Genomic DNA, 21,490 nt, shown 5'->3' on the forward strand with positions numbered 1-21,490 from the left:
GTATCTTTTTCATCTGGAAGTAGATTGGGAAGGGGATGGTGGGAATTTAATGCAGACACTTTGGGACTGCACATTTTGAGATGGGACAGTCAGCAGTACCACCTGAATGTTGTAATATCTTCCCCATCATTTAGATAAAAGGCAGAGTTTATCCTGGACATTTTAGAACAGGAGATGGCTTGGATAGGGGGTCCTGTTTGCATTTGAGCCTGAACCAGCATATACCCAAACCACAGATACCAGTAGTTCCACTTGAGTGGGAGTGAAGTAGAGTTGGCTTCTTCCCCCTAACATTAACCAATACAAACTAGACACCACAAAGCTTATTAAACTAGGCAATTATAATTAATATGAAAATGAAATACTTGAGTAAACACAGAATATGTGGCACAACAAGAAAATATCTACTAACCACCACCATACAGATACATGCAGCAACTTTTTTGCACACTTTATTAATTTGGGAGAAATGGCACAATCAGTTATGCATCTTAATATCTCCTTTGTTATCATTTTTGTTCTACTCATTCTATTTCATGAGAAAGGCAGTACAAACAATGCAAAAAGTAAGAGGCTGTACAGACTGAATGGTATGTGATATGTTGCCTAGGCACAGGTCCTGTCTATACATATTTATATTGGATTTAATATTATAATGTAGGTCATAATAAAAGCAGACAAAGTCTTCAACAACACATTCCTACATGAGTAGCAACCAAAGTAGATGCTTTTGGCTTTTCTACCACTGCAGTGAAAGCATTGCTCAGAGCTATGGTCCAGATGCATATTTTTAAAAGGAAAAAGCTCACATTGTTATAAATGGCCTTTCTCCGCAAATAAAGCATCACTATATTAGTCAGAATTAGCTGGTGGTCTCATAGCCGAACATGATAGGAACTGTAGGGATTATTTTTGATTCCTATGTCAAGAGTGACATGGCATATTAATCGGACAAACTGATGCCTCGGGCCATAATTTTTCTGCAAGATGTGTAAACCCTTTAAAAGTACCGTGCTTCCAGAATCTTGTGCTTTTTAAAGAGCCTATATAAGGGCTCCTTACAGTGAGTCAGACCATCTAGGCCAGGATTGTGTTCTCTGGCTGGTAGTGCCTCAAGAATCTGTCCCAAGGGATTTCCTCAACCCTCTTCAGTAAGCCCTGAATAGCTTGGGACCAGTTTACTTACAGGATAACTTTACCCCATTATGTGCTCTCTCAACTGCTTTGATCTGCAGAACTGATACAGGTGCCACATAATACTCATTCCACTGTTGTATAAAATAAATCTTTTATTGTGACGACGCCTATACTTTAGAACTCACAGCTTCTTGACATCAGACAGGCATCTTCTTTGTACAGTCGTACCTTGGTTCTCAAACGGAATATGTTCCGGAAGTCCGTTCGACTTCCAAAAATGTTTGAAAACCAAGATGCAGCTTCTGATTGGCTGCAGGAGCTTCCTTCACTCAATTGGAAGCCACGGAGGCAACATCAGACGTTCGGGTTCCAAAGAACGTTTGCAAACCGCAACACTCACTTGCAGAGTTCAGGAGCCAAAACGTTTGAGTTGCAAGGCGTTCGACAACCAAGGTACAACTGTACTCTTTTTGGCACCTGCTTAAAACATTTTTGTTTAGGCAAACCTATCCAGGCATGTAGCTGCTGATGTGTTTAAATCTCTCTTACGGTTAATTTTAATTATTCAAAATGTTTTGAACTGTTTTTTATTAATAATCTTAACATTTTGTGTAAACTACTTAAGAGGTTTTACTACAATCAAAAGGTATATAAATTTTGTTAAATAAATTTGGGCTTCTGTATGGGGCTGCAGGGATCGTCATCAAAAAACCACCTCCTTCCCCATTCCATTGAGAGATCCTTTCTGTTAGCAGAGGCGGCACCACACCCATCTGGAACTACGTTATTTCTACATTATATCTATTTTTTCACACACAAAATGGCAGGTTGCAGCAAACAACTATGCCTAAATAGTCATGTTGCATTTTAGATAATTAATACTAATGAGGTGCTATAAATAATGAAAAAGAATACTTAGTACATAGCTTCTGATGCAAACTGCTCTATTGACTTATTAAATCAGTTCTTTAATAAAGTTAGCTGATGTGACTTGAGGGCTGACTACTTCTAAATAAATTAAAATATGGGATTTACAGAATAATCTAGAGTATCAGATTATTCCAGGTACTTTTAAGGTAAGAATAAGAAAGAATTTTGAACGGTTTATTTCATGTTTTGGTACATATTTTGAAAATGACTGGTGGCAATCCTTTAGTACAGAGGCCCCCAAACTCAGTTACAGAGCTCTTTTAACAAACCCAAGAAAGAATCAAGCCCTTAATACAACACAGATTGCAATCAATTTGAAATATTTGTCATTGCCCTAAAAATAATACACAATGTTATTGTTTAAATGGATTACAAAGTTCCAGTTTAACCTTGGAAAAATTGTTCCATAAAAGACCAAAATGAAATGGTTTATATGGACATTTGTTCAGCCTTCACAATCTTACATATAGCTTCTCTAGGAAGCTAACACATTAATTACTTGTTATTCAGTTACTCGTTTTGCATTATCTGCACTTGAACTGTAATTTCTCTGATGGTTTTGGAGGATTGTGAACGAATTCAATCTGTCTTACCTGAGATGTTCCCCAAAACATCCTTAGTGTGACAAACCAAGTCTTCATTTTCTCCATCTTTAAAGTTGCCTATTTCTCCATAGTAGAGTGAAATTCCAAGTTGCATTATTCGAATAAACATAGGAAGTTGTTGATCAGTAATGGAGAGCTTCAGGGTTTCTACTAAAGTGTGGATCTGCAAGTACAGAGAAAAGCATTGAGTTGGATCTGAAGAAATGTAGAGTTGAGAAGGGCCCCCTAGGGTAATCTGGTCCAATTCCCTACAATACATGAAAGGAAAAATGAATGGAACTCCAATTGTGCAACAATGGATCCTCTGGAACAGCATAAGTGGGCTACTGGAGTTGCAGTAGGACAGGGAAATTATAAGAATTCAGCTGAACTGCCTTGCACAAGCAGTAGTGCCTTTCTCCTCCAGTCTTAGATGGTGACCTGTGCATAAAGGTAAAGATAAAGGGACCCCTGACCATTAGGTCCAGTTGTGACCAACTCTGGGGTTGCGGCGCTCATCTCACTTTTTTGGCCGAGGGAGCCGGCGTACAGCTTCCGGGTCATGTGGCCAGCATGACTAAGCCGCTTCTGGCGAACCAGAGCAGCACACGGAAACGCTGTTTACCTTCCTGCCGGAGCAGTACCTATTTATCTACTTGCACTTTGACGTGCTTTCAAACTGCTAGGTTGGCAGGAGCAGGGACCGAGCAACGGTAGCTCACCCCGTCGCGGGGATTCGAACCGCTGACCTTCTGATCAGCAAGTCCTAGGCTCTGTGGTTTAACCCACAGTGCCACCCGCGTCCCTGTGCATAATAGGGGATAAATTCTGTTGAGCACAGTCAGACTTAAATATGCATATAGGACCAGGCTCCACATAAGTGACAGGAGACAAAATTCAGATTTTAAAAGTAAATGTTAATATACATCTAAGGCAAATAAAGATTGTAATTATGAAGTATGTTAAACATTGTGTTAATTTCATTTTTAATGACAGATTTTCCAGGGTACCCTGGTGAGGAACTGTGGCCACCAACAGAGATAACCAGGCAAGTTATTTATAAACGTAATTATAATTATGCTCACACTAATCTATGTTCCCTGGCATGCTTTTTATGGTAACTCAGAATTCATTAAAACCATCTATATAAGTAATGAAGGAATAGAAAACACAGAAATCCTTATTAGAACCACAGCACCAATTGACATTAGTGAAGACTGTGTCAAAATTTCCATTATATGCTGTCAGAAGTTTGTGATTCTGCCATTAAAATATCCCCTCTGCTAAAACCTGGCATGAAAGTTAATGATCAAGCCCACAACTGAACTTCATTCCTCGATCAAAAACAAAAATTTGGCAAACTTTAAGATTCAGAGAGAGAGAAGGCCAAGATTTAATATTCTGCTTACCTACAATAGCCACATAGTACCACAGTGAAGTGCATTTAGCATGTCAGAGTTTATTATGATTAATAGAAGACAAGAACCTGTTTATGTTTCAGAAGCTGCTGAGCACAAATATCTCAAAATGACTTTAGCTGTCATCTCTTTCCATCTAGTGTTACAGTATGCATAGCAAAGTTGTAGACAAGTTGAGAAAATATCAATTCCAGAATCTGACAAGTAATTTTGTTTACGGTGCTCGTCATAGACTTTAGGACAGGTGTGGGGAACTCAGGCTGGAGGCTGAGTGCCTGGTCCTTGATACTCTCACCAGTCAACACTGCTCCCTAGGCCAGCTTCATTCCCTTCTTGAGTGTTTTTGCCAGGCTGGAATGTGTCATTGAGCTGTGATAATGGTTCTTGCCTGCCAAGATGAAGCCTCGGAAAGTTGCTCGTGAGGCAATGCAGCCCTTGGACTGCACAAGGTTCCCTATCGCCATTTTAGTACAGTGGTACCTCGGGTTACAGACGCTTCAGGTTACAGACTCCGCTAACCCAGAAATAGTACCTCGGGTTAAGAACTTTGCTTCAGGATGAGAACAGAAATTGTGCAGCAGTGGCACGGCGGCAGCGGGAGGCCCCATTAGCCAAAGTGGTGCTTCAGGTTAAGAACAGTTTCAGGTTAAGAACGGACCTCCAGAACGAATTAAGTTCTTAACCCGAGGTACCATTGTATTTAGAAACTAAAGCATGCAGTGCAAACTGTGAAGATCTAAAACAGGCATAGGCAAATTCCGGTCCTCCAGATAATTTGGGACTACAATCCCCATCATCCCCTAGCTAATAGGACTAGTGGTCAGGGATGATGGGAATTGTAGTCCCAAACATCTGGTGGGCCAGAGTTTGCCTATGCTTGATCTGAGAGAATATTAAGCTCGGATAAATGCTACAGAGAATGCCAGATTGATAGTTGTATTGATTAGAAAGAGCCATATAGATCCTGAACCGCTCTGGATATCTGCTTCCAATCCTTGGCTTAGAAATAGGGGAAAGTTTGTTACAGTTAAACAAACTGAAACTAAACTGAATAGCTTTAAGTACCTAATAATGAATTGTTAGTCTGAATTAAGACCCTACAGCCACATGCTACTGGATAAATGTATGTGCAAAACAACTCCTATGCAGCATCTGGCATCAATAGTATCAGGATAATTAGCTGCACACAGGGACAGATAAACTACAGTACTCATGGACACATCTGGAAACATGTTCAGAACAGACAATACTTCGCTTTCTCAATCTAATTTCAAAAATTCACAAAACATCCCCAGTACATGGTGTTATGTGCTTTCAGATTGCTCTGGCACCACTGTTCCCACATACAGTATGTGCATCCTCTCTTGAAGTAGATTAGAATACACAAACTCATTAAAGACTATTAAGTACCTTGAATTACATCATAATATTTTTGAATTCTCACTTATCTATTACCTCAGTCAGCCTTTTTATTATCCATACAAGTACCAGAATTAAGTATCCTTAAGTTCACACTATGAAGAAGTAGCTAAATTAAGTAAGATGAATTAGCCATACTGAGGCTAGAAGCTGTATCTCAAAAAATGTATAGAATGGTTGAAGTAACCCGTTAACAGCCAAACTACTCTTCCTGGGACACAAAGTCCTGGTATGGCTATAGCCACCCAATGTTCACATCTGGAGGCTCAGAGATGAGTGGTCCCCAAAGGCAGAGCAGAAATTAATCTGTTTTAGGTGGTCAATTTTCATTTTTCTTAGGAGTACATGGTGAAAAACAATTCATACATCAAATTTAAAAGATCTAGAAAAGTACTTACTTTAATAGTAGATGGCATTTTAGAATTAAGATTATCGTAAGTGAAATGTAGACGAGTTCTGAATGAACACTTGTAAAGCAGGGGATCTTGATAAAATTCAATCTTGCCGCTAGCGTTCCTTTTGTCTAAGCAAACCGTGCAGTCAGAAAAATTTATCACCTTCCTTAGGACCAAATCAGTTGCTTTCAAAAGAAAGAAAAATGTTGCTCAGTTCTTAGCAGATAAAGCAAAGTAAATACTATACAAACGCTCATATTTATTTCACACTACTTAATACATAGAAACATTTTTAAAGGACCCTTCACAAGTTTAACATATCCAAAGTTTTATTCGAAACACTGGAGAGACTGCAGGAATGAGGAAGTTACAAATGCTTCCTACTTGGTATCTGCTTCAAGCCTGTGCAGAATCTGAAAAAGCTTGAAGCTGTACAATGCATCGTGTTGTAAGAACTCAATGGGGAAACTCAGAGAATAAAGCTCACCTCTAAAATAGATCAATATTTGTCTCTCTGGTCACTTTTACTGCAAAATTATTTTAGAACATTACCTTTAAAAAAATGTACAATGTCATCTAAAAATTCAATAGTCTGCTTACCAGATATGTCCATGAATGCTCGATCCCAAAATTCATCCACGGTGTAACATTCTGCTGAAGTGATATTGACTGACAGAACGATGTCATCCTCCACGTATTTGAGTATGAGATTATTGATGACAATGTTGACATTGTTTATAACCCGCCAGATCAAACTCTGTACATAGCCTAAAAAGAAATCATGGTTTTATTAAACCCTTTGCTTGGGAACCTTACCAACAAGTTACCAAATACAGAAAAAAATAAAATTGCCAGTTGAAGAGATATCAAGTGTTTAAATAAAGCAAAACATCAGGCTTCCTGAGCTTCAAGCAAACTAACAACCGCCAAAAGAACAGAGTCCTAAAAATAACTATATTAATTTTTATCACAAAGTACCTGGTGGTAAATCTGGGTCAGGAGTAGTCTGTTGAATTCTTCTTGGTTTCACTGCTGCTTTTGCACTTTCCGTGGTACTACGATTTGTTGAACTTGAACCACAGCTTTCATGATCATCCTATAAAAGTTAACAAATGTTCATACTGAATCCACAATGGCCAAAAAAAATAGTGGGGGGGGGGGAGAATTATTTTTTTAAAAAGAAAATAAAGAATAAAAAACAGATTGCTAGTGAAAAGTAACAAAGGTAAGAAAGATACAAACTAATTAAATATGTAATAGGGGAAGGAATGAACAGCAGAATGGATAAGTTGAGGTCTAATACCTTAGAAACAAAAGCTGTTGACCACAAGATAATGAAAACAAACAAAAGTGCTAAAAATTTGACAACTGTGCTCTATAATTGCTTATCCCATTTTAAACATTCTATAATGGTTGGATTGGTGGACACAACAGTTTCAAAGAACCATATATGCATGCTCAGAGGGGGTTATGGCTTAAATTTCTCAGTCTACAATTATACGACCGCCACAATGGCCGTTTGTACTTGTTCACAACAATACGAAAGGCTACTACATCTGTACAGTGTAAGATGCCTAGAATTCTCCCTTTCAACGGAAATATCTCTTTTTAATATAAAATTATTTAATGTAATAAACAAAGAACCTTGGTATTTTGACACCTCTTTCAATCCTTTGTATTTGTTGATGCAAAAAAGCCATTTATGCAGTGCTATTTTTCTAGAAAAAGAGGAGCTCAGAACTCACCATGAATGACTCCCTCGTTCTCTTAGAATGTCAATGGCGCCCACCTGAGTGGGGCCAGAACTGAGTTCCTGTGAGTTCCAGCTGAAAAAAGCCCTGCATTTATGTTTATCTCTATTTAATTAATATTTGAATAATGTGGGATTCAAAAGGAGTATCTTAAGGTTATCAAATTCTGGCCCTGTTTGCCCATCATAGGAAGCCATAGCCTAAATGCTGCTCAAAGTGTTGCCACGCCACACCTACTTTTGCCAAACCAGGAGAAAACTAACCGCAGCACTAGCTTAGCGTTCTGTGCAAAAAGGCATTTGCGTTTTGTTTCTCTCAAAGCAATCCATGAGAGGCAGCTAAGGTCTGTCCTTGACCTCCTTTTGTGGTTTGTTTGGGAGAGAAAGAAATCAAAAGTGCTGGCTTCTACGGAATGCTGTAGTAGCACTCTGACCCACAGCCCTAATAAGGCGCAGCACAGATCCCAATTTAGTATGTGAGACTGTCTTCCCACAAACCGTGCACATCTGCCCCAAACTGGATGTCATATGTGGGGCAAGCACAGATGTGGCTGTCAACAGAAAATCAAAAGCCTCAAGCCATGCTCCTGATGGTTCACTGGCAAAGAAGACTTGCTGTCACGGCTGATAGGCTGACTGGCAATGAGAACAAGGCTGCTGGGTAGCCCAGCTGACCTCTGCCCAAAGAGGGCTTGAAGTCACCAACTATCAGCTAAGAGGCAGCGATTCCAAGCCCACTGGGTCAGCCGTGCAACCAAGATTCCCATGAAGAACTCAGTCGCACAGCTGATCCCTGCAGGAAGCAGGCTTGGATCACCCCCATAGGCGGTAACTTCAAGCCTTGCTTGGCTTGGATTTTCCTCTATAGCACAGCTTGCCACCTGGCAAAACGAGACCCACTAGCCAGATCTACCTTTCCACCTGTTTTAAATGTTGGCTCATGTGACATGCAAACCAAGTTATGCTTGTTCTTATCAACATGGAGGGGGGAGGAATCACCCCAAAGCGAAGCTCTCAAAATATTATTTTTTTAAGTGAACAACAGCTAATGATATCTTTAACACAATATGTAAACCCTAATTATTACATGTGGCCATGACCTTACAAGAACTATTTTGCTATTTAGACCTTTTATGTCAAAACAATCTGCAGTCATACATATTTCTGCTCAATGTTAACTCTGAAAACACACAATTAATTTTTGAAACATATGTGGCTGCTCACAAGCCCAGAAATAAAACATGTTCATTAAAAGTTCCAAGTTAACTGCCAAAACCAGCATAATTATGAAAATATTTAACACTGGGACCAACTGAAATCACATACTGCATAGATTACACTGATGTCATGACACACTTCCCAGCCAAAATGCACTAAAACTACTACAGTCTAATAAATCTAGGTCACAGCATATGACAAACATTTTAAACTTTAAGAAATGTAAATGATATTTTCCCATTTTATTAGCTTGAATTCAAATAGAGGATTTCATAAAAGAAAAGGTTTCAATAACTGTAGGAATTATTCCAAAAAAACTTTAGTTGTGACTGTAGGTGCCTAAATCTGAAAGAACTCTAAATACTTTCCCCTATAATCGTTTCACAATCCACCTCTCTCATATTTACTTTTGCCGAGCTTCCCCCTGTAGCTATGGCATTCATGATGAAGCAGGTTTTATTTTTAAAAAAAAAAACCAGACAAACTTTAATTTTATAAATATTTAAGAGTCTTTTTGCGTTGACACTTCTGGGACTGCCACCTGATGACAGGTGGCTAGTAAGTAAAATGGAAGGTTTCTCTGTCTGCATGACTATTATTGGAAATGTAGAGAAGATAAAGGGGATGTCAGTGCTTCCAGTATTTGAGGGGCAGCTCACAAAGGAGAAAAGCTGGTTTCTGAGGTGAATAATGCTACTTTGCCCACTATTTATTTACATATATTACGCTTGTATATATTTACATATATATTATAAACACACAATATACCGTATTTTTCCGTGTATAAGTAGATGCTTTTTGCTAAAAAAAATAGGCAAAAATTGGGTGTCAACTTATACACAGATAATGAATGCAGAGGGGGGGGGGCGTGTGATTAACGGCAGCAGCAAGCAGGAGATTGGCAGCAGCGATTGGGCGGGTGATTGGTGGCTGCAGCAAGGCCTGCTGGTGACTGGCTGCGGCTGCGGCAATTGGGCAGGCGATTGGCAGTTGTGGCAAGGCTGGGAGGCGATTGGTGGCTGCGGCAAGTGAGCAGGGGGCTGTTGGTGGCAGTGAGCAAGCAGACATTTGGCAGCTGTGGCGAGGTGTGCGACTGGCAGTGGCAGGCAGGCAGGTGAGCAATTGGTAGAAGTGACCTCCCCCACCGCCCCCAAAAAGCTAAACAACTTAATTTCTTAATTTTGGGTTTAAAAAAAGGGGGTTGTCTTATACATAGGGGCATCTTATACACATGAAAATATGGTAACACTGTATATTTTTATATATTTATTTGTTTCTGCAACTCCAAAGTGCTCTCCTGAGACAGATGTCAGTGAATAAGGGTCAGGGGCTGCAAGTTGATCTGATGACAATATGCCAGCTAACTTAGTGTTATGTCCACACATGCATCTTATCCTGCATTTGTTAGCACAGGTCCCAATAAGTTTCTGCAATCATTCTGTAGATTCAAGGCAGGAGCAGGAAAAACAGCAATATATATGCATTAAAGAACCAACCCCTCTTCATACACCCTTTCTCTTTCCTATTGCATCCTCTATGATTATTCCCCTCCTCCATGTTTCCTGAGACAGAATGTGGTTTCAATAAGGGAAGGGCAACCAATGGGCTGTATCCTCACTGGATCAATTTGGCCTAAGATCCAAAGGGCCTCAATCCCAAGTTGATAGACCAGGCCTTGGTACTTCCTTCATAAGTCGTAAGCAGAGACAAGTAGCATTTTTAAGTGGCTTAACATTAAATAAAATGTCCTGGATTACATACAAATCAAATAACTGAAAACAAGATTATTTCTGCTCAGTTGCTGCCAAAAATAACACCAAAAGCTAAGGCACACTAATGAAAACATAGACATTTGGGAAAATAATCATCAGTACTTTAAAAGGCTTAAACATTTTGATGCTATGCTAAAAAAATATAAATCACAAGAAAGCACATTAAACACACCAATTTCAAATAGCACTGTCCCATGAATACAGATCAGCATAGAGTGAAATAAAGATGTAATGCCATTAAAGTTTAGAAGCTGGTCCTAGGGTCATGAATTCACTTCTGCAACTCCTATCCACCCCCACAGGAATTTCCTCCCACTGTCCTTAGCCATGGTTCATCATGGTTTGCACCAGCATGAACCATGTTTAATACAAACCCAGAAGATGCACACCCCATTTAATATCTGAAACTCTGGTTTCAAAATGGTTACAAGCAGTTTTTACTAGTGCAATAAGTGCTCCTAGGTTTTGTTTATTAAAAAAATAAAGGGAGGCAAGTCCAATCCTGCAATCCTGGCAATATTTCACCATTAGAATGAGCTGCATTTGAAAAAGGAGTCCTGTGCATGTTTATTTGGAAGTAAGTTCTAATTTCTCCAGTGTAGCTTACTTCTTAGGAGATGTGTTTAGAATTGCCAAGCAAACACTTTTATAGCATGAATTTTCACAGGCTAAGGCTAGAGTTTACTTCTAAGATGCAGTTTTTCCCTGATTGTATCACTGAAACTCTCTGTCCATGCAGCTTAGAAAAGCTATATTGCATTGTAGCTTGAATCAACTATATTTCCATTTATTAACATTCATAACAGCAAACATTTTTATTTAAAACAAATCAATGTACATCTCAGTTCAAAAAGGGGTGAATGGGAGAAATCCTCTGTATTCTACCTTAATTCAAGCCACACTTTCCCCACGTTACTTGTGACTGTATCAAAAAAAGGAACAAAAATGTTGTTCAGTATTTTAGCTTGTGTAAAACATGTGTAGGTCTTATTTGGGGGTGGGGGGGCAGAAGGAAAAATAGTTGTACAATCGGAAAGGGGGAAACCATGTCAAAAGTGGTGGAAATAATCTTAGATAAAAAGTTTTGTTTAAAAATATCAACAGTTACATCACTTCATTCAATGAATATCTGTGTTAATAAATTCATGTAATGTTGTGCTATTATGGTGGGACTGGACGTTACAAGCTGACCTGCAGAAACCAACAGTTGCTTACCAAGCCTAGCCAACATTTGTAGCCACCTGCTGAAAGCTTAGAATCATAGAATCATAGAATCATAGAGTTGGAAGAGACCACAAGGGCCATCGAGTCCAACCCCCTGCCAAGCAGGAAACACCATCAGAGCACTCCTGACATATGGTTGTCAAGCCTCTGCTTAAAGACCTCCAAAGAAGGAGACTCCACCACACTCCTTGGCAGCAAATTCCACTGTCGAACAGCTCTTACTGTCAGGAAGTTCTTCCTAATGTTTAGGTGGAATCTTCTTTCTTGTAGTTTGGAGCCATTGCTCCGTGTCCGCTTCTCTGGAGCAGCAGAAAACAACCTTTCTCCCTCCTCTATGTGACATCCTTTTATATATTTGAACATGGCTATCATATCACCCCTTAACCTCCTCTTCTCCAGGCTAAACATGCCCAGCTCCCTTAGCCGTTCCTCATAAGGCATCGTTTCCAGGCCTTTGACCATTTTGGTTGCCCTCCTCTGGACACGTTCCAGTTTGTCAGTGTCCTTCTTAAACTGTGGTGCCCAGAACTGGACACAGTACTCCAGGTGAGGTCTGACCAGAGCAGAATACAGTGGCACTATTACTTCCCTTGATCTAGATGCTATACTCCTATTGATGCAGCCCAGAATTGCATTGGCTTTTTTATCTGCCGCGTCACACTGTTGGCTCATGTCAAGTTTGTGGTCAACCAAGACTCCTAGATCCTTTTCACATGTACTGCTCTCAAGCCAGGTGTCACCCATCTTGTATTTGTGCCTCTCATTTTTTTTGCCCAAGTGCAATACTTTACATTTCTCCCTGTTAAAATTCATCTTGTTTGTTTTGGCCCAGTTCTCTAATCTGTCAAGGTCGTTTTGAAGTGTGATCCTGTCCTTACTGTGCTTACTTACAGCACAGCTTACTGTGCTGTGCTTGTTCAGTTTTTTGAGGTGTGGCAAAGCACTGAGATAAGAACCTGAGCCAATTCCCTCAGACTTTTCTGATATAAGTTGATGGTCAGATACTTAGCCATCCTTATAACCGTTCTCTGAATATGTTTCACTTCGCCAATATACTTCTGGAATTGTGTCAGTCTAGCAAAATAGGAGTTTGGGGAGGGTTCAAGTGGGGTTCACTGGGGAGGAGGAGCCAGGGAAACACAGTTGCATTAGTTAAGTTTGCTTGTTCTTCTCTGGATCCAATCCAGTCTTGATTACTGCACTCTAAATTGTTAAAAGTTACAATATTTATTTTTGGATGTTACATAATTTGAATAGATACATAATCATCCATTGTGTAAATAATTTCATTTGAAAAGTTATGCACATGGTTGCAAGATTTTACAGCCTACATGAAAAGCAATATTCACATGTCTCTCTCTCTCTCTGCTACTGAATTATCCGGATTATTTTGCCATAATTACAGCAAATAAATAAATTTATTTTACTAAGTACATATTTCAGATGAACCAAGAAGAAGAATGGGTGTGGGGGATCTTCAAACTTTAGGAAAAGGAAAAAACAAAGAGATGCTTTCCAGTATTCAACTAGGTTTACTAAAAATATGGAAAGCAGGCTGAACAGAATGGAGTAAGAAAGATTTACAAGTAACATAGGGGAAAAGGGAAGTGTGGGAAAGTAAAATTTTGGATGCATCTTCCAATTTTCGTACATAATGCCAGATAGAAGCAGCTTGGGGAGTATTGAGTGTTTACAGAGAAAATAATGTAAAGTTTCAATTTAAAGCAAACCATGGTAATAGTCTGTAGCAAAGGTAGAGTCAAATTTTACTATTACAGTATAGTATTATTCTGTCATTATATATGTTAAAATTGCTTTAATTCATGTTATATACTGACATTCTGCCGCATGACTGACTCCTCCCACATACATCTTTTTTGGGGTACCACAAAGTTCTCTATGGTCCAGATTAAGAATCTAGTTTAGATTTCCCATTGTATGTAAATAAAGGGTAGGAATAGCTTCCTGTTTTCTAGGTTCTACAAGACAACAACAGAGCCATATGTTTAAAGGAACAAACAAAAGAAAAGCAAACATTCTGCTGAGCGTGCATATGCATGGCTCATATCCTTTGGTGTCGCTTAATTCCTCAGACAAATACAGTTGATGTAGAAATGCAAGGATAAGACCACAAAGTCAATGGCATGACCTTAGAAGTAATATTCTCACAAGTCGGAAGGAGATAATGATGTATGAAAACCAGGTGCAATTTGATAGGCATGTAGCTTTGCTGGAAAGGAATACAACACACCTAATTAAAAGCAAGGTGAAATGTCTATGGAAGTCTTCATAATGTACCCCAGGAGAGCTTTCAAATAATTTGGAGTGGAAACAAACACACTGAATAATAATAATAAAATATTTTGGGTCTTAACAGGTAAGTCATAGCTCATGGAGTTTAAAATAATATGTACCGGTATGGTTAAAGGGGGACCAATCAGAGTATTGATACTGGAGCAACAAAATGGAGAAATTAGGATCATGGGCTTTGGAATTAGGATGGCTATAACAGCTACTAAAGACATAACAGAAACCTAGAACTTTTACCAGGATATTTTCAATGAGAATATGCAGTATCAAAAGATGACAAAAGCCCAAACAAAGGGTGGTATGTCATGATGATTTTAAGTCCATTTACTTCAATGGGTCTACTCCTGACTTAATTGGATACCAAAATAATTTAAAATCTGTATCACTTTACACCATTATGAGTTACTGAACCTCAGCTTTGGGCTTTCTATATTTCTAGGTTGTCATAGTCAGGAATATCTTTAATGCCATGGAAAATTAATCAGTAGTATATAGGTATGGAAAATTTCCCCTAAAAAGACTGAAAAGCAAATCCTGCGAATCTTGATAAACCCAAAATATTCCTGGAGATGCTGGATCATGTTTCTCTACCCAAAAATAAATATTTTGCTAGACTTTGCAACAGCGAGTAGTAAAAATGTGCTTTAAAATGTTAATAGTGCTTACATTTGCAGGGAGACTACGTGAAGATACTGCAGAATATAACAGCACATTAAATGTGGAGTAAAGGTTTAGGAACCTGTTTCTTCTAGTTTATAAAAATATAATTTGAGAGGGAAAAGCCTTAAATGATCGAACACAGTGAGCTGATTTGCACAGAATGCTAAGTCAACCTATGTCTTGGTGTGAACATGCAAACATACAGTCAGACTCCCTGATGGGAGACTGCAGCGGTTTTGCTCTTCCTCCTGTCCTGTTGCTGCTTCGCTGCCATGAGCAAAGTCATGATTTGTCTTAACACACTATCCAAACCAGGCTCGTGGTTTGTCTCACTCCAAACAATCCATGAGCTGTAACCAAGGTTTGCACACAGTGTGTGTGTTTGTGTTTTATTATATTATAAATTGCTTCAGAATACTTCATAGGAAGCAATTTATAAAGGAATTAACAATAATAGTAGCATTAAGTATGGTGCAAAATAATTTTGCTTGATAGTTTTCTGTGATCTACTGTAACAGCAACATGTAGCAAACAGACATGCTACATGTTATAAAATTAACTGATGATCTAAAATGTGTACAGTACCAAACATGTAAGAATTTCAATATCTGGGAATGTTTGTAGCTATTAGTGCTAGCCTACACATCTATTCAGAAGTAAGTCATATTGAATTCAATGTGTGAGAAGGACTGCAACCCTACGTTTTAATACACAGTCACCAAACTCCTAAAAAAATATAAATGATAACCTTTCGCAACTACTTTGTGAGAGGGACTGTGGCATTCAGTGTTTCACAAAAAACTAGAGTTTACAATTAGAAGGCCAAGCCAGTGCTCACCACTTAAAGCAGAAGCTTTTGTTCAGTTAAGAAAATGAGTTTTATGAAGGTAATCAAAACACTGGATTCAAGAATACAAGTGATCTCGAATCCTTTAATGCCCGCCTGTCCACTTTTGAAGTGATGCCCTGACTGCAAGAGCTCAGGGCTCTTGGTTTTACAAAGTGACTCATTACTCATATGATCCTTAAGTTTACCAAAATAGTTTTGAAACAGTTTTGAAAGCAACTCCCTGAGCGACAGCCAAACCAACTAGTATGAAAAGAACTCCCACAGGCATCCCATGGCAGCGTTTCAGTTAATTATATATGCAGCGCTGTAAAGCTCAACTCTATTGCCGAGTTGCCAGAAATCAAATAGTTCCATTGGCAGATCTCTAAATCAAAGGCAGGAACAAACATTAATGAATTATTCTCCTACACATCAAATAATTGCCAAAATATTGAAAGTCTCAACTTTAAAGCTAAAGATGTAATATACCTTGCTTATTTCAGTTAGCATTGACTGGAGGGCAAGTTATTTCATGCGCTATTCTTATTTCATGTGCAATTCCCATATATTTGCAAAGATCCCTTTGGAATATGCTATCTGCTTCTGAGTCCACATCTCAGTGAGATATGATCAGCCAGCAGGAAGCCAGCTGAAGTGAGCAGAGAGCATAAGGAAGGTCTAGACTGCAGCCTTAAGCCCTTTTATCACCAAGCAGGTCCTAATGATTCCCACATGGATTTACAGGGACTATATAAGGACACTGCTTTGGCCTGAAGATCTGTACCACCATGAAAATGAATGGCCTCAAATTATGGGTAGTGTGTAGGTGGGTTCAGACTCCTTGCCGGAAAAGTGTAAAATTTCTACAAAATTTGGATTCTGGTAACTGTTCTTTTTCCATATATTTTCTCTCTCTTGAAATTCCTCTTAGACTTTAGGCCAGAGGTAGGCAACCTAAGGCCCATGAGCCGGATGTGGCCCAATCGCCTTCTCAATCCGGCCCACGGACGGTCCAGGAATCAGCATGTTTTTACATGAGTAGAATGTGTCCTTTTTTAAAAAACACATCTCTGGGTTATTTCTGGGGCATAGTAATTCCTTCATTCCCCCTCCCAATATAATCCAGCCCACCACATGGTCTGAGGGACAGTGGACCAACCCACGGTTGAAAAAGGTTGCTGACCCCTGCTCTAGGCCTTGTGAACTCCAGAGCTGCAAGATCTCCTAGGCCCCCAGAGCGCAGAGCAGATATAGCCTCTCATTCTTCTCTGCAAAAAGGTTAAGTTTTGTACAATGCCTACTGATCACTATTAGCAGCAAAGATTGTTACCAGTAAAGGCAGAAAAATAATCTGAGAACGCGTAAGGCCAACACTGCTAGAAAGTTAAGATGTAGAACCACCAACAGCCACAGAAAGAGTAATTACATTAGCTCTTTAAACATGGCATTGCTTCAATTTTATTTTAATTTTATCATATCTATCCTGCTTTTCAGCTCATTATCAGCCCTCAGCGCAATAGAGACAGGAGATCCCATTGCAGATCTCCAGTGAGTCATCCAGTTTGGGCTGGAATTCTTCATTTCGAAAATCCTTGATGAGCTGCACTCCACCTGCCCAAACGCCATGGGATTCAAGGGTTTCTCCTTGCCCACAGAATTAATCTTCTGTATTTATCAGGAATGGAACCCACGCGTCGAAACTAGAAATGTTAAAGTAACATATCTGAGTCTGAATAAATCACATGCTTCTATGAACACCACAGGCCCACTTTAGCAATACATTAATTGAATCCTGACACTACTGGTGGGAAAGGATTCATTTTCTAAGGCAGTGAATCATTAATTCACTTCATTTACTGTCTCCAAATACCTCACTTAGCACACACTGGCTTCTTTCTCAAAAGTTGGTTTGAATTAGGCCATTACCATCTTATTCACAATGATGTGGGTCTCTGTTAGTTACCACAGCCTCAAAAAGAATGCAGAGTTTTTGGTTTTTGATTTATTGAGGACAAAGCAGTGGTTACAATAATTTCTGTGTGGCAAATAAAACTAAAGTTTATTAGGCTCATGAAAAATAGATTCCACAATGTTTAAACAGCATAGAAAACACTATTACGTTTGCTGGAACATTTTCCAAAGCCGTATACACTTAATCTCAAGGAAAATCACTGTTCCCTAACATTTTTTTGCATCTATCTACACTGATTCTTAAATTTCTTATCCAATTCAGTTGCAAAGAGAAAATTCCCTTAGTATGTTACACCTCTGTTGTTTTACATCTTTCGCTAGCACTGAAGTGCTACTTAAATAGCTCTTAAATTTCACCACGGAATACAGAACAAGCCTTGTTCTCATGTGCTGTCTTTCACACCTAGCTTTTGCCCACATATGGTGGTTTGTTAAACCACAGTTTTCTAAGCAAGCAGAACATATTAAGAAACGTAAATTGTTCACTCTCAAAGGAACCAGTAATTTAAAATGTCTTACGTGAATAGTTACTTTTATTCAGTAATAAAATTAGAATATTCTGCACACAACCAGCTACAAACTTATTTTTTTCTTTTCTACAGTGTTCTAAAATCAATTTCCAGCAATGGAAACAGGTTCCTGAATTAAGTCCTGATATAAAGCTCCTGCACTAAGTCTATCACAGGTGTAGTCCAGAATAGAAGACTGTGTATGCATGCATATGTGCAACATTCATGAAGCAGCTAGACTATGATAGAAGTAAAAGTTATTATTATTACAATATTATCTGGCAGACATCTTGCTCTGTGAGGAGTGGTTAAAACAAAGTTTCCTGGTTTGGGTATCATGGAGAACTATGGTTAATAAATCACTATCAGGGGCAGCCAACTCCCAAAAGACTGCAATCTACTCACAGAGTTAAAAACTAGCAGTGATCTACCCCTTTTGGGGGGTTCAGGTCAAAAACAGAGTTAAAAACTGGCGGTGATCTGCCAGTGATCTACCACAGACATCCAGTGATCTACCAGTAGATCACAATCTACCTATAGGACGTGCCTGCCTATATCAATGCTGAATTTAGGCATGCCAAAAAGGAAGCATGCAGGAACAAGGCTTGTTTCCCTTCCAATACACCAGAGGTGAGGGGTGCTCTGGTCCACAGGCTAAACCAGGTTTGCCAGGGATTCAAATTCCAGTCACCTAACCGGCATTACTTACTTACTTACTTACTTACTTATACCAGACTTAAGGTTCCAGAGCAGGTCACAACAATTTAAAATTCAAGATTAAAAGCAATTAAAAACAAATTGCAATCACAATAACTGGGTGGGTCATTAAAAAAACATACATTTCAAGTGTCATGGGCCAGGGTAAAGAGGTGCATCTTCAGCATACAGTGAAAAATGTATAGTGGATATATATGTGATGTCAGTATGGGGTGGGGAGATACATGGTTGTCGTTAAAAATTGGGAGCCTTTAAGTGCTCTCCTGGTTGTGTATTTGCAGGGGAAAGCACCCACTGGCTTCCCAAAGGAAATTCCTTGGATACATAATGTCTGCACAAAGCGCCCTGCATGAGGGAGTTCTGCACAAGGAACCCCTTTCTGCATCTAATCACTTAACTGCAAATAGTGGGGACTTCAAAGCAACCAATCACCTGACATCATTGTGACAGCAGATGATTAATGGGCATTTGGCAGACAAGGATCATGAATTAGCCATACCATTCTAAGACTAGGAAATAAAACTTTCCTGTTGTTTTACTGTTTTTTCAACTTTCCCCTCACCTTTTCAATGCATGCCTACGGAGAGAGTGGGATTCATTTTTGTGTTTATTCCACATTCCATGACCTTTCTACTTTAAATGTTATGACTGACTGGGACAGACTGGAGCTGGAATAACTCAGTCAGTAGAGCATGGGACCCCTAATCTCAGACTTGTGGGTTCGAGCCCTGCATTGAGCAAAAGATTCCTACATTGCAGGGGATTACACTAGATCAGTGTTCCCCAACCTTTGGTCTCAGGCAGCTTTTGGACCACAATTCCCATCATCCCTGACCACTGATCTTCCTAGCTAGAGGTGATGGGAATTGTAGTCCAAAAACAGCTGTAAACCCAAGGTTGGGAAACACTGCACTAGATGACCCTCATGGTCCCTTATAACTCTACAATTCTATGATGTACTGTGCTCCATCAAGTACCTACCAAAGTGTTGCCAGTAAACAAATTACCGTATTGACCTGAATATAAGCCTCACTCCCCCCCCAAATTCTGACCGTGAAGAGTTAACGTGCGGCTTAAATTCGCAACCTTACAAAAATTGGCTTTTACATTATCGCTGCTGAAACAGACATATGGTAAAACGTAACGGGTATGAGTGCCTGCAGAATTTTAAGGGAGCAGCTTATATTCGGGTATTGTCTTCCCCCACCCCCATGAATTTTAAAGGTGTGGCTTATATTCACGCCAATACGGTATTAATTATTAGCCAGGCTACCATCTCCTAACAAGAAAAAATACAATGACAGTGGACTACAACTGATGCCCTTCTATTCACTGAAAGGCCCTGATCCATGAACAGAAGATGGATGCCAATTTTTGATTGTTTCCCTTGGTTCTGAAGCCCCACACCCACTGTTCTATCCAGAGCTGATTTTCAAGGGGCACTTGGTGGGAGGGTGCATCAGCAAAAATGACCTGCACTCCACTTCTGTTAGCGAAAGCATCCACTGAATCAAAAGCTCTTCCATGAGTTAAAGAGCACCAGTTGCATGCCCTGAAATAGGTCTAGAATCATAGAATCATAGAATCATAGAATCATAGAATCATAGAGTTGGAAGAGACCACAAGGGCCATCGAGTCCAACCCCCTGCCAAGCAGGAAACACCATCAGAGCACTCCTGACATATGGTTGTCAAGCCTCTGCTTAAAGACCTCCAAAGAAGGAGACTCCACCACACTCCTTGGCAGCAAATTCCACTGTCGAACAGCTCTTACTGTCAGGAAGTTCTTCCTAATGTTTAGGTGGAATCTTTTTTCTTGTAGTTTGGAGCCATTGCTCCGTGTTCGTGTCTAATAGGAAATGAAACCAAATACAATATAAGCACTTCCTTCCACCCAATCGCTTAACAATGGTTAAGAGAACACCACCCTACTGTCTTAAGAGACTATAATTGAAAGAGGGAATCATATTGGCCTGGTATAGAAATGAGTCATTACCCACTTTATTCTCAAGTATAAGGAAATTATATTTAGACCTGTAACAAGACCTGTAGAAGGCACTTAAAGAATTAAACTAAGGCACATTACACTTTTTCTCCACTACAAAATCTGTGGTTATACCTAATGCACAACTACCACTTCTGCTATAGAAACATGTTAAAAACACACTCCCAGAAATTTAACTCTTCTTTAATCTATCATCAAATAAGGAAAACCCACTTCCTCTCAGAGGTAAAATTTTAAATGCATTACCTCACCTTTTCAATGTTAAACTGCACCAATCTAAGGCCTTTGCAAAATATAATGGGACACTAAGGGCCAGAATTTGATCTGTTCTGAACTAATGTAAATCTGGAATAATTCCAGTATAAATCACTGAAGATATACACAAGAATAATAGGCATTAATCTTGGAATGAAATTCTTGTAAGCATGCCAAGAGAGTAAATTAGCCCCTTCAAAATCTGCCAGTAAATAGACACTCACTTCTTTCCTTGGAGTGATCTTAAGATATACTATCATTCAAAAACACATACAACTAAAGCTGTTTCCAAAGTTACATGATTAATGGGGTCCTCAAAATCACGCATGAAACTAGGATTCAGTCAAGAAGGGTGCCTAGTTCTACCATCCTCTGCAAACTTCACCTC

The 21,490-nt window shown here is 39.3% G+C and overlaps 1 protein-coding gene across 5 annotated transcripts in view; it reads right to left on the reverse strand.

The window, feature by feature from the left end:
• The window catches only part of VPS13B (vacuolar protein sorting 13 homolog B), a 357,420-nt gene that overhangs the window by 314,711 nt on the left and 21,219 nt on the right, over positions 1-21,490 (reverse strand). For all 5 annotated transcript variants that reach the window (XM_081873883.1, XM_081873885.1, XM_081873882.1 and 2 more), the window contains exons 4-7: positions 6,862-6,979; positions 6,484-6,651; positions 5,887-6,068; positions 2,661-2,835 (exon numbers count right to left, since the gene is read on the reverse strand). In XM_081873883.1, the coding sequence (XP_081730009.1) occupies positions 2,661-2,835; positions 5,887-6,068; positions 6,484-6,651; positions 6,862-6,979 (643 nt within the window). The remainder of the gene's footprint in view (positions 1-2,660; positions 2,836-5,886; positions 6,069-6,483; positions 6,652-6,861; positions 6,980-21,490) is intronic.

Source organism: Podarcis erhardii (assembly GCF_964252035.2).
Source record: "Podarcis erhardii genome assembly, chromosome: 8".
NCBI lineage: Eukaryota > Metazoa > Chordata > Lepidosauria > Squamata > Lacertidae > Podarcis > Podarcis erhardii.